Consider the following 14,414-nt stretch of genomic DNA (forward strand, 5'->3'; position numbering starts at 1 on the left):
ACGGAAACTCGTCTGTTACAAAGGGATTTTATTGTTTTGAACTTATTTAAGCTCCATAGTTTTTTATGATCAAAATGCACCATTCAAAGCCATATCACCAATTTTCAACCCTGTCTGACTTCATTTGTTATTTTTCATGCATTTACCGATTATTTTGAGCTATAAGACCATGAAATTAAAAATCATTTGAAATGAACTCTGAAAAGGTTAAAAGTTGGCATGGTATCATCATTTCACCACATAGCATGTGCAAGAAATTAGAGAGGGTTACGGCAAAAACTGGAAGCACTTCATGTACAAAACGAACAATCTCTTTCGAAATATCAGGGTTTCACACGGAAACTAGTCTGTCACAAAGGGATTTCATTTTTTGAACTTATTTGAACTCCATAGTTTTTCTGTGTTCAAAATGCACCATTCAAAGCCACATCACCAATTCTCAACCCTTTCTGACTTCATTTGTTATTTTTCATGCATTTACTGATTATTTTGAGCTATAAGACCATGAAATTGAAAAGCGTTTGAAATGAACTCTGAAAAGGTTGAAAGTTGGCATGGTATCATCATTTCACCTACATAGCATGTGCAAGAAAGTAGAGAGGCTTATGACAAAAACTAGAAGCACTTCGTGTACAAAACGGACAATCCCTTTCGAAGTATCAGGGTTTCTTACGGAAACTCATCTGTTACAAAGGGATTTTATTTTTTTGAACTTATTTGAACTCCATAGTTTTTTCTGATCAAAATGCACCATTCAAAGCCACAACACCAATTTTCAACCCTTTCTGACTTCATTTGTTATTTTTCATGCATTTACTGATTATTTTGAGCTATAAGACCATGAAATTGAAATGAATTTGAAATGAACTCTGAAAAGGTTGAAAGTTAGCATGGTATCATCATTTCACCCACATAGCATGTGCAAGAAAGTAGAGAGGGTTACGGCAAAAACTGGATGCACTTCGTGTACAAAACGGACAATCTCTTTCGAAGTATCGGGGGTTTCATACGAAAACTCGTCTGCTACAAACGGATTTCATTTTTTAACTTATTTGAACTCCATAGTTTTTCTGTGGTCAAAATGCACCATTCAAAGCCACCTCACCAATTCTCAACCCTTTCTGACTTCATTCATTATTTTTCATGCATTTACTGTTTATTTTGAGCTATAAGACCATGAAATTGAAAAACATTTGAAATGTACTCTGAAAAGGTTAAAAGTTGGCATGGTATCATCATTTCACCCACATAGCATGTGCAAGAAATTAGAGAGGGTTACGGCAAAAACTGGATGCACTACATGTACAAAACAAACAATCTCTTTCAAAATATCAGGGTTTCATACAGAAACTTGTCTGTCACAAAGGGATTTCATTTCTTTGAACTTATTTGAACTCCAAAGTTTTTCTGTGTTCAAAATGCACCATTCAAAGCCACATCACCAATTCTCAACCCTTTCTTACTTTATTTGTTTATTTTCATGCATTTACTAATTATTTTGAGCTATAAGACCATGAAATTGAAAAGCATTTGAAATGAACTCTGAAAAGGTTGAAAGTTGGCATGGTATCATCATTTCACACACATAGCATGTGCAACCAAGTAGAGAGGGTTACGGCAAAAACTAGATGCACTTCGTGTACAAAATGGAGAATCTTTTTCGAAATATCAGGGTTTCATACGGAAACTCGTCTGTTACAAAGGGATTTCATTTTTTTGAACTGATTTGAACTCCATAGTTTTTCTATGTTAAAAATGCAACATTCAAAGCCACATCACCAATTCTCAATCCTTTCTGACTTCATTTGTTATTTTTCATGCATTTATTGATTATTTTGAGCTATAAGACCATGAAATTGAAAAGCATTTGAAATGAACTCTGAAAAGGTTGAAAGTTGGCATGGTATCATCATTTCACCCACATAGCATGTGCAACAAAGTAGAGAGGGTTACGGCAAAAACTGGATGCACTTCGTGTACAAAACGGACAATCTCTTTTGAAGTATCAGGGTTTCATTCAGAATCTCGTCTGTTACAAAGGGATTTCTTTTTTTTTTGAACTTATTTGAACTCCATAGTTTTTCTGTGTTCAAAATGCACCATTCAAAGCCACATCATCAATTTTCAACCCTCTCATGAATAGATAATTGACCAAATTAATAGAAGTTCATCATCACATTAAAACCAAAGTACATACATAGTTCTCATTGAACAATATATAGCTCTACAGAGCATCTAATTAAACCATACATTGAAATTATGTAAAACATTTCAATGCAACAACAAATGCGATCATAATCGCAACCAGGGTAACAACTGATCCAACTGTATAATGATACCAACCCTCGGTATGAATGGCATATTTTCTAATCTTTTTAATCTTCAACCGCATTGCATCCATCTTGATCTTGTGATAATCGACGACATCCGCAACATGCAACTCCAATATCATCTTCTCCTCCTCAATTTTTCTTATTTTTTCCTTCAAGTAATTGTTTTCTTCTTCAACTAAATTTAACCGCTCGACAATAGGGTCAATTGGAATTTCTGGTTCGACAACCTCCTAGATAAATAAATTCCATGTCACGTTGGTCGGCATAATTGTCATAAACAATAAATGAACCAAATAGTTATCAAAAGATAATATATACCACATCTGAATCATAGACAGGACGAGGGCCGACGGGGGCGGATACCAAAACCATCGCACTATATAATAACAAGGAATAAAAAAAGTAAGAAAATTAGACAAGTATCTATCTAAAGTAAGAAATTTTTTCTTTCAGAAAGAAGATAAGAACAAGAGGCTCACCACGGTGGTGCCGGCGACAAGATCGGCACGGGCGATCAACGGCGGTGAAGACGGGGACGGGACGTGACGGACCGCTAAACCTAGACAAATCTCGGGGGAATTGGAGCTCGAAGGTCGAGTTTCGAGAGGAGAAAGATTAACTAGTGTGGCTCGGACATTTCATCGAACACCTCAGGTGCATAGGAGGTGAGCTAGAGCACCCAAATACCCTCCCCTCGCGAGCCAAAAAAACAGAGCACTGTGGAGTGCTCTGCCACGGTGATGGGTATATATAGGCAATTTATTTGTCCCAGTTCGTGGCATGACCCGGGACTAAAGCCCCCCCTTCTACACCGGTTCAAGGCATGAACCGGTACCAATGGCTATGGGCCAGGAGCGAGGACCATTGGTCCCGGTTCGTGACTAGAACCGGGACAAATGGGTCCAGACGAACCGGGACCAATGCCCACGAGGCCCCGACCACCCCCCTGGGCTCATGAACCGGGTCTAATACCCCCCATGGGTCCCGGTTAGTGAAGAACCGGGACTAATGGGCTGGCCAGGCCCGAACAATAGCCCTGTTTTCTACTAGTGGGGACGGGGCATCCCGGTTACCAGCCATTTTCTCATGAATGAGGAGCGGAGTCTACTCCTCTTGAGAATAACCCACCTAGCATGGAAGATACATACAACCCTAGTTGAAACATGAGCTGCTCGAGCATACAAAACAGAATTTCATTTGAAGGTTTGGAGTTTGGCACATACAAATTTACTAGGAACGGCAGGTAGATAGCGTATATAGAAAGGTATGGTGGACTCATATGGAATAATTTTGGGGTTTATGAAGTTTGGATGCACAAGCAGTATTTCCGCTTACTACAGGTGAAGGCTAGCAAAAGACTGGAAAGCGACCAACTAAGAGAGCGACAACAGTCATGAACATGCATTAATATTAATTTGCACCAAGTACAAGCATGAGTAGGATATAATCCACCATGAACATAAATATCGTGAAGGCTCCGTTGATTTGTTTCAACTACATGCGTGAACATGTGCCAAGTCGAGTCACTCAATTCATACAAAGGAGGATACCATCCCATCATACCACATCATAATCATTTTAATAACATGTTGGCACGCAAGGTAAACCATTATAACTCATAGCTAATTATGCATGGCACAAGCAACTATAATTTCTAAATGTCATCGCAAATAAGTTTAATCATAATAGGTTGAATCAGGAACGATGAGCTCATCATATTTACAAAAACAAAAGAGGTCGAGTTCATACCAGCTTTTCTCATCCCAATCAGTCCATCATATATCGTCATTATTTCCTTTCATTTGCACAACCGAACGGTGTGTATAATAATAATAGTGCACGTGCATTGGACTAAGCTGGAATCTGCAAGCATTCAATTTAAGAGAGAAGACAAGGTAATATAGGCTCTAAGTTAAACAAACAATCATGCATATGAGAGCCACTAAACATTTTCAATATGGTCTTCTACTCTTGACCCCCAAAGGAAAGAAAGGAAAATAAAACTATTTACATGGGAAAAGCTCCCAACAAGCAAGAAGAAGAACGAGAAATCTTTTTGGGTTTTCATTTTAATTTCTACTACGAGCATGGAAATTAAACTAACTAATTTTTTTGGTTTTTCTTAAGGTTTATCAAACACACAAGAAGAAAGCTTAGAAAAATAAATTAAACTAGCATGGATAATACAATGAAAAAGTGTGAGCACCGACAACTAGAATAATGTGTGAACATGAATGTAAAGTCGGTGAGAAATACGTACTCCCCCAAGCTTAGGCTTTTGGCCTAAGATGATCTATTGCCAAGGGTAGCCTGGCTGATATCTGAAGTTATAACCGGGGTAGTACTGAGATGCAGCAGTCAATGCATCCTGAGCCGCGGCATGTTGGTGAGCTGCCTCCGCTCTCCCCTCGTGTTCAGCTGCCTCCTCCATGGTAACAACATATCTTCGTTTTTCCCGGTAATCAAAAAGGGAAGGAGCAGAGAGAGTAACATGGACAACGCGACGTCTGTCAAAGATTAGTCGATACTGGAGGAATTGTCCATTCCTCAAAAGAAAATGATGTTTGACCATCGCGTCATAATCTAAATAAGCAGGGAGCAACTCCATATCCTCCACTTGTGGGGCTATACCAAGATAATTAGCAACACGGGTTGCATAAATCCCTCCAAATAAATCTCCAGATATACCATTATTATGCAACCTACGTGCAACTATTGCCCCCAAGTTGTAATCTTTATTACCTAACACAACACTCTTGAGGACACAAAGATCAGGGACACACATGTGACATGCTTTATCTTTACCGTTAATGCATCTACCAATGAAGAGAGCAGAATAATGTATAGCAAGAAAATGAATGCTCCCTGTGGTAGCTTGTGCTATATCCCTAGATTCTCCCACAGTAATACTAGCAAGAAAGTCTTTATATTCAGATCTATGGGGTTCGTGAACATTGCCCCACTGCGGGAGTTTGCAAGCAGTTGTAAAATCTTCTAAGTCCATGGTATAAGATTGATCATAAATATCAAACATGACACTCTGAGAATTACGCAAAGATGATAATTTAAACCTTCTCACGAATGAATCAGTCAATTGGTAGTACTGAGGACACTTATCTTGTAAGAAGTCCTCAAGATCGGCATTACACACATATGCGTCAAATTCATCCTTAATGCCTGCATTGACCATAAACTCTTCTGATGTCCACTCACAAGCTCGCACTTCAACATCCCTTGGTGGTTCATCATCTTGCTCACGCATAGCACGCCTAGGTCCTCTCTTTGTTGAGGAACCACCTTGGTACATTCTCCTGGACATATTGCTTTCTCTAAAAAAATTCTGAAATTTTTAGTAACTTCAAAATAAGAGTACATAAAACTAAACAAGATTGGTAGCAACTACTCTTACAAGTGCCTAGAGCCTCTATCATGCATTAGAATTACTTGGGACCTCCTAAATTTGACATGCAAGCTCAAGAACAGGGTCATCTATGCAGCAAAAATTTGCAATGAATAAAGCACTAGAACAAAAGCTAATTGGATCAGTGGAGGAGTCACATACCAAGCAACAATCTCCCAAAGTAGTTTTGTGAATGGAGCTTTGAGCAAGGAGATCGAAAATCGTAACAAAATGAGTTAGAACTCGTGCTTGAGCTGGATGGGGATTTTTTGGGGAGGAAGATGAAGTGTGTGGGTGCAGGAATAAGTGGAGGGGATCCACCGTGGGCTCACGAGACAGGGGGGCGCGCCCAGGGGGTGTGGGCGCGCCCTCCACCCTAGTGGCCAGGTGCTTGCCCCCCTGCAGTGTTTTCAGTGCCTAAAATCCTCAAATATTTCATTAAAAAATCATACTAAATTTGCAGGGCATTTGGAGCACTTTTATTTTCGGGATATATATTTTTTATTGCACGGATAATTCAGAAAACAGACAGATAATACTATTTTTGCTTTATTTAATCTAAATAACAAAAAGTAAAAAGAAGGTACAGAAGGTTGTGCCTTCTAGCTTCATCCATCTCATGATCATTAAAATGAACCCACTAACAAGGTTGATCAAGTCTTGTTAACAAACTCATTCTGAATAACACGGAACCGGAGAAATTTCGAATAACACTAGGTTACCTCAACGGGGATATGAACATCCCCAATAATAAGAATATCATACTTTTTCTTGACAGTAGGAAGAGGAAATTCAAAACAGTGTGTTGACTAGAGACAATCTAGCAAAGAGAAACTGGAAGGGTAAAGATAGAAATTGCTGTTTTTGTGATTCCCCTGAAATAGTCGAGCATCTATTTTGCACATGTGTAGTAGCTAGGTTTGTATGGGGGGTGGTTCGAAGTGTCATTGGAATTCATGATATGCCTTAAAAGAATAATGGTAGTGTTTGGATTGAGAAGTTCCCCACAAAATTAAGACAAGTAATAGCAGTGGGTGTTTCATCGTGTATATCCACATGAACCCAGTGCTTTGTTTTATCAAGTTCCTTATTAGACATCGTATTGGGCTGGTTTACAGAAAACGGAGGGCAACATATGCTACGAGCCGTAGTAGCCATGCTGGTTAAAGTCGCGAATGGATTCTTCAACAAGGGCAGAGGCTGGGCGCCGATGGTCAAACGACTGGGAGTTGGCTAAAACCTGCTACTGGTTCTATTCTTTTCCTGTTAATCTGTAAAGGTCTGATGATGATCCCTCTGTATTGAGTAGAACTTTGTGAAATTGTGTTGGAAAATGTTTGGAGTGGGAAGGGAAGGAGCCCTGCGTGGTTACCTTCCTCTGTGGCCGGGAAACAACGCCCTTCTAGAATGCTGTAGAGTGCCTGGTTGAGTGCTGGACCCCCTAAGATTATGACTCTATTTATCTGTTTCATTCTTCAGAAATGAAAAATAAAATCGGGGGCATGCCCCTTAATTAAAAGAAAGGGCTTCCACACCGTAGTACCCAAAGCTAGTTGCTGCCGGGCAGGCGAGCATACAACAGTTTGCAATGGGCTTGGAATTCAGTTGAGATCAAATGCTGCTTACTACTCCCTATGTAAAGAAATATAAGAGTGTTTGATCTAAACGCTCTTATATTTCTTTACAGAGGGAGCACTCTTTAACATTTTTCAGCTTGTATCCGTTTCGTTGGCATACGTCCCACCCTGAGTCACACACGCGTGACAGGCCCAGAGGGATGGAGAGTAAAAGCGGCATTCTGCATGATAATGTGGCACATACGAAACACATAATTGCTGCCACAAATAGCTCAATTACACATCATATCAGATATATGGTGACAAGCAGGGCCTTTGTGTGCCTGAACTGTGACATATGAATCACATATACATTTGGTTTCTCTAATATACACATCACCATTGTTTCTAAGGAAGTTTCCCCTGCAGTGGGCCAAAGTTATTCTAAGAAGTGCGTTGAAGACTTGGAAAACACACGTTTGCGAGATCCTATGAAACATAGAGACCAAGACTGCAAGACGAGAGCGAGTTCTGTGAGTTACATTAAAAGAAGTGATATCCATCAAGTCGGATTAACTGCTAACTCAGGTACAAATGAAGCCAAGGAGCGAACCGTGTCAATCACCAAAACTAGAAGAGGTTAAACTGACCTTCAGAACGACACCTTATTGGATAAGGATTGAGGCTATAAGTTTGCATGTTAGTCATCCTTGTCGCATGCATGTTACTTAACTTTTTTTGCCAGCAACTTCAATTTTTATTAGGTAGCATTTCCTCTGTCCAAAATATTAGGTATATTAATTTTCTCAAATGTCCAACATCTCTATGTTCGACCAAGTTTATAGGAAAGAATATTAACAATGAAGATACTAAATGAATAAAATATGAAATTATCGTTCATGATGCCTCTAATACGAAACTATATATTGCATGTCGTAATCGGCGTCTTTGTTGATGCTTCATCAGCACCTTTGTATCTTGCCGTTTTCTTATCTTTCTAATTTATTATAATGTCAACTTTTAAGGGCTTCATTAATTTGAAGCGAGGCGGCTGTCTTCTATCTAAAAAATGCTTTAAGCATGACGGACGGAAAAGTGCAATATTACGCTAACACGTATTTGACTAGACGTTTCATTTCTTTGACATCAAAGCCTTGACTTGCAACCACCCAATAAAGATACGAACCTAGAGGATAACGATGTAGATGAAGTTTCTAGTGATACAGTTACAAGCCTTAAGCCCTTAAGAAAATCCTGCTAGCGAAATTTTGTGACCACGTGCAATTTCAATGTTTTAATGTCAAGGTTAATGGCTTCATTCATTTAAAGCCTTTAAAGCCCAGTTGATGCGTTCTTCCTAAAAAAAGAAGACTTTCAGCAAGATGATTGAAAAGCCGCACAATTATGCTAACATATATTTGACACAACATTTTTGTTTCTTTAATTTCCATGTCTTGACTTCTAACCACCTAGAAAAGACACCCAACCAAGAGGATACCATTGTTGACAAAGTCTTGGTGATACTAGACATTTAGCCGCCCTTAGGAAAATCGTGCCGATGAAACTCTATGGCATGCATGCAATTTTGATGTTGTAATATCAACCGTTAAGGGCTTTATTAATTTGAAGCCGGATGTATGCCTTCTTTCTGAAGAAAAAAAGCTTTTAACTAGATGGGTGGGAACCGCACAATCATGCTAACAGATAGTTGGCTGAACCTTTTGTTTTTTGATTTCGAAGCCTTGACCTACAACCACCCATAAAATATAGCCAACCTAGAAGATAAGGTCATTGATGAAGTTCTTAGTGATACAAGCCTTTGGCCTTCAGGAAAATAAACTTTCAGCCAGATGGATGAAAAATCACACAATTATGGTATCATAGAGTTTTTTGTTTCTTTGACTTTGAGGCCTTGACTAGCAACCACCCAGATCCTAAAAAAAAGACCATAGAGGATAATGTTGGTGACAAAGTTTTTGGCGATACATGCCCTTTAGCCCTTATTAGGAAAATCATTGTGATGGAATTTTGTGGCATACATGATTTTGATATTGCAATGTCAACTGTTAAGGGCTTCGGTAATCTAAAGCCGGATGGATACCTTCTTTTTTATATTTTTTCCTTGCTAGATGGATGAAAAAACACACAATGAATGCTAACACAGAGTTGACTAAACGTCTTGTTTTCCGCAAAAAAAAGAAGAAAGACTAAACGTCTTGTTCCTTTGAGTTCGAAGCCTTGACCTGCAACAACCCAGAAAAAGACAGCTAATCTAGAGGATAACAGTGTTGACAATGTTTTTAGCGATACAAGCCATTTAGCCCTTAGAAACACAGCTCGCGTGCATATATGTAGAAAATTAAGCCGTTTAGTCTGCCCACAGTAGTCCTGGCCATCTCCGCCCGGCCCTGTCGGCCCACCCAGGCCCGGCCCTAAAATCCAGGGCCTAGGCCTGATGGGCTTGCCCGTGGGCCAGGCTTGGGCCTGAGTTTTGAGCCCACCAGCAGGGCCTGGACGGGCTTGGACTTGGCATATTGACATTTTAAGGAAGAGGCTCGGCCCACGGCCCTAAACCCTAAGGACTTTTTGGGGCTTTTTATCAGATAGGCCGGGCTTGGGCTTGAAAAGTAGGCCCGATGGTAGGGCCCGGGCCTCAGTTTTCTGTTGTGGGCTTTTTTAGGTCCGGCCCAAGCCCGGCCCATGGCCAGGTATAGCCCACGGCTAGCTTCTCTGACGGTTCACTTATATTGAAGGGCCCGTCTAGGACACATTTAGATGTGACATAGTTATGTCATATCTAACCTGATGTTCATTATGTTTGTGGTCAAATTTTTTTTGTTCAAGCTTTTTTTTTCTTGTTGCTGCGTTATTTGTGGAGCTTAGATGTGGCATCCTTAGAAAACATTTAGATGTGAATTAGGCAAACTGTATATTGAACTCATGCTCGCGCGGAAACGTGCAAGGTTTACCATGCCGTGAGACTTGACCTCAAGCCTACTTAAGGCCTCGCTTGTCTCTGTTGGCTACAACCCCAGGCAACCAATCATCAAGAGAAAAATGAAAATGACAATGTCACGAGTGCAAAAAAGAGCAATGGAAAGTTTGCTCGTGGTTCTCTCACTAGGAGTCCTCGTCCAGCTCGCCGGCTGCAGCCCTCCGCCGGACCCAGTGATGTGCACGCATGGCACGTCCAACTGCACCATCACCAACACGTACGGCTCCTTCACGGACCGCACCATCTGCCGCGCGGCCAAGGTCACCTACCCGCGGACCGAGCAGGAGCTCGTCGCGGCCGTGGCGGCCGTGGCGTCCACGAAACAGAAGGTGAGGGTGGCCACCAAGCACTCCCACAGCATTCCCAAGCTGGCGTGCCCCGGCGGCGACGACGGCACCATCATAAGCACGGCGCAGCTCAACCGGACGGTGCGCGTCGACGCAGCGAAGCGGCTCATGACGGTGGAGAGCGGCATGCTCCTCCGGGACCTGGTCGAGGCCGCTGCCGCCGCGGGGCTGTCCCTGCCGCACTCCCCGTACTGGCACGGCCTCACCATCGGGGGCCTCTTGAGCACGGGAGCGCACGGGAGCTCGCTGTGGGGGAAGGGAGGCGCCGCGCACGAGTACGTGGTCGGGCTGAGGATCGTAACTCCGGCGCCGGCGAGCCAGGGGTTCGCCGTGGTGAGGGAGCTCGGGGCTGACCACCCGGACCTGGACGCGGCGAAGGTCTCCCTTGGGGTTCTCGGCGTCATCTCTCATGTGACTCTGGCCATGCAGCCGTTGTTCAAGCGGTCAGTGACGCTCGTGAAGCGCGACGACTCGGACTTCCAGGAGCAGGTGGCTCGGTGGGGTCATCTTCATGAGTACGGCGACATAACGTGGCTGCCGCACGAGGGCAAGGTGATCTACCGCCAGGACGACCGCGTCGACGTCTCCACCCCGGGCAATGGCCTCTACGATTTGCCACTTTTCCGCATCAGCCCCACCCGCGACCTCATCGATGCAAGAACCGCCGAAGAGCGGCTGCAGGAGAATGGGACCGACACCGCCCGGTGCGAGGCGGCGCAGCAGCAGGCGGCCGCGTCGGAGCGGCTGAATATATTCACCAACGATGGCGTCTCCTTCACGGGGTACCCGGTGGTGGGGTACCAGCACCACATCCAGGCGTCCGGCACGTGCCTCAATAGCCCAGAGGATGGCCTCCTCACTTCCTGCGCCTGGGACCCGCGCATCCAAGGCTCCTTCTTCGACAACTCCGGCTTCAGCATCCCGCTGTCCAAGGCACCGGCATTCGTCGCCGACATGCAACTTCTCCGGAACCTCAATCCGGACTTGTTTTGTTCTTCCGTCGACGTCAGGATAGGCGTGCTCCTACGATATGTGAAGGCGTCATCCGCTTATCTTGGCAAGCCGGAGGACTCGATCGGTGTCGACATCATCTTTTACCGGAGCCATACCGAAGGCATGCCGCGTGCGCATGCCGATATGGTGGACGAGATCGAGCAAATGGCGTTGCATAAGTACGGCGGCATCCCGCACTGGGGTAAGAGCCGTAATTTCGCCTTCGATGGTGCAATCACGAAGTACCCAAAAGTTCATGAGTTTCTTAGGGTGAAAGATAGGTACGACCCAGAGGGGCTCTTCTCCAACGAATGGACTAACAAGGTTCTCGGTATCAGTGGAAGTCCCAACATCATCAAAAAGCGTTGTGCCATTGAAGGACTTTGCGTCTGCTCCAACAACTCGCATTGTGCTCCGGAGCAAGGCTACTTCTGCAGGCCAGGGAAGGTGTATAAGGAAGCTCGTGTCTGCTCGTTCTTTAAGAATTATTAAGGATGTCAAATTTGGCAAAGCCGTACATTGCACCACGCCCATTTCCGGTTGCTTGTCAGACCTGAAAATAGTGATATGCTTTTCCTCGGTATATACGAGGATATATGTACTATGTTGTGGGCCGTCGCTACTTATGCCAACTATCAATCTATTCAATAATGATGTTTTAGTTTCTTGTTTGTCAATTATACTTTGCGAAAAGACACCGAGCCATCCACCTGTCCAACGGTTTAATGTTGTAACCTGCCGTATGATTTAATTTGATGTGGATCTTTCAATGTAAGAATGCATTAGATATCCCCCATAAAAGTGTATGGGGTCAGTTTATATCAGATTATTGGAGGAAAGATAAGTTTTATGTAGAAAATTAGATGTGCTGGTACCTTTGGTTTTCCTGGGCATGAACCAGTATGGTGGTGCTTGGAAACCCTGCTGGTTAAAGCATGCAGATAGTAGAATTCTCCCCTAAGAACTAACTTAAATCTCCCTCTCTAATTGCGATTTTAGCCATTCCAAATCTTACCGTAGGATGAAAGCTAGCATTAAAAACATAAAATAGTACTCCCTCGGTAAAGAAATATAAAAGCAGTTAGATCACTATTTCAGTGATCTAAACGCTCTTATATGTATTTACAGCTAGAGTAGCTACTTATTGATTACAGGGCGGATTGTCGCGCTGAATCCCTCATTCCACCGTCAGCTTCATTAACACTGCTGCCGAGAACCGCCTAAAGAAGGTAGTCACTGAAGCTTTTATCTCCTTCGCCATACACAGTAGCCCTCAAACACCTCCTCAGTAGGCCGCCTCGACCAGAACCTCCCTGTTGTCATGCCCTGGCAGCGGTGAGAAGGGTAGGCGACGGGAGGCGGCTAGGGTTCTCGGTCACCCGGCTCAAACCTCTCACTCACGAAGCATTGCGTTGATTAGAATGTTGGTGCGTACGTGCAGGACCCCAGTTTGTGGAGCCCTTCCTATATCATTATGTCACCCCTCAGTTTGCACAATTAAATTTAACGTCTGCCCTCCTTTTTATCCCTTTGTTCTAGTTACACATGCATTAAGTACGTACGGTCAGCTATCATATCTAGGTCTCGATAAACTGCGAGGGTTTTGTGCAAGATTTTCATACTAAGGAGTTGTCAGGTACGACATCTTTGTTTCACATGATGATGTAGTCAGAGTCCCGACTCAACTCCTAGAATCCTACGACTTCACGACCATACGGAAGCATTTGGATCCAAGTCCCACTATGAACCCGGATCTAGTAGAATCCATGTTGAGTCGTGATCCAAATCATAGAATCCTATACAAAATTGTAGAATCAAGACTATGCTATGGACTATGTACGATTTTACTAATTTATCTAAGCCATTTGTTATGTTGTAGCAGAATAGTATGCCATCATCCAAACCACTTTCCACATGCATCATGGCCTTTATTCCCCTCCCAAGCCCAAATGCATAGTCGTCAACACCTTTGATCTAGCTCTTAGAAACCGTAGATAAAAATTGAGGATCGGGCTTGTTAACAAATGGAATTGGTGGGAGAAGAAGGATGCTTCCAGATTGATCGGAGAAGGTGAACAAGACCCTTGGGTCAGCACTGCATGTCAGCTACACAAGTGATATGCTATTAACATAATCTAAAAAAAACCTACTAAGTATTTTTTGTGTGTGGAAGATTTAATTGTTCTATATATTTGCCTCTCATATATGTTCCATACATGCAAGCTAGATAGTAGGTTAGCCATGAAAAGATGTGGAATACAACTAGCATTTATGTGTATGTTTTTTGCTCTATATTAACCCATATAAATTTCTAACGTGGATACAAAATATCTTATTTGAGTAAATCTAGTAGAATCCGCGATTCCACGACTCGATACTATGACTCGATTCTGCAAAAGGAAAATCGATCAGACTCTGAATCCCGATTCTGACTACCTTGACCATACAATAGTCAATCTTTTCATATGTAAGCAAGTTTCCAGGAATCACCCGTGTGTGGCATGTTTGTCTATGGTATACATATGCTGATTATGAGCCAAGAATTTTTTAATATACATTTTACCATGTTTTTCACTGGCTAGCTAGCTAGGCCGGTTGAGGTTGGTTATCTTTTAGAGAAAAGTATGTTTTTGGCCCCTCAAGTTCCCCAAAAGTATAAATTTTGTCCCTCAAATTTTTTTGGTATACATTTGGTCTTTCAATTCTCAAAACTGGATCCAAAACCAAATTTTAAGCACATTGACTGGGTTTGACCAGGTTTGATAGATGAACAGTAAATTCAGAAAAATA

At 42.6% G+C, this 14,414-nt stretch overlaps 1 protein-coding gene across 1 annotated transcript; it reads left to right on the plus strand.

Annotated features, from left to right (window-relative positions):
• Positions 1-10,335: 10,335 nt before the first annotated feature.
• LOC123116692 (probable L-gulonolactone oxidase 1) lies at positions 10,336-12,258 on the plus strand. The gene has a single exon (XM_044537619.1). The coding sequence runs from the start codon at positions 10,347-10,349 to the stop codon at positions 12,114-12,116; it is 1,770 nt and encodes a 589-aa protein (XP_044393554.1). The 5' UTR covers positions 10,336-10,346; the 3' UTR covers positions 12,117-12,258.
• The last annotated feature ends 2,156 nt before the right edge of the window (positions 12,259-14,414 follow it).

The sequence above is a fragment of the Triticum aestivum genome, chromosome 5B (genome assembly GCF_018294505.1).
Source record: "Triticum aestivum cultivar Chinese Spring chromosome 5B, IWGSC CS RefSeq v2.1, whole genome shotgun sequence".
In the NCBI taxonomy this organism is placed as follows: domain Eukaryota; kingdom Viridiplantae; phylum Streptophyta; class Magnoliopsida; order Poales; family Poaceae; genus Triticum; species Triticum aestivum.

Bases quoted from the DNA above. Each gene is read 5' to 3' on its own strand.
- LOC123116692 (XM_044537619.1), top strand. From the start codon at position 10,347: ATGAAAATGACAATGTCACGAGTGCAAAAAAGAGCAATGGAAAGTTTG.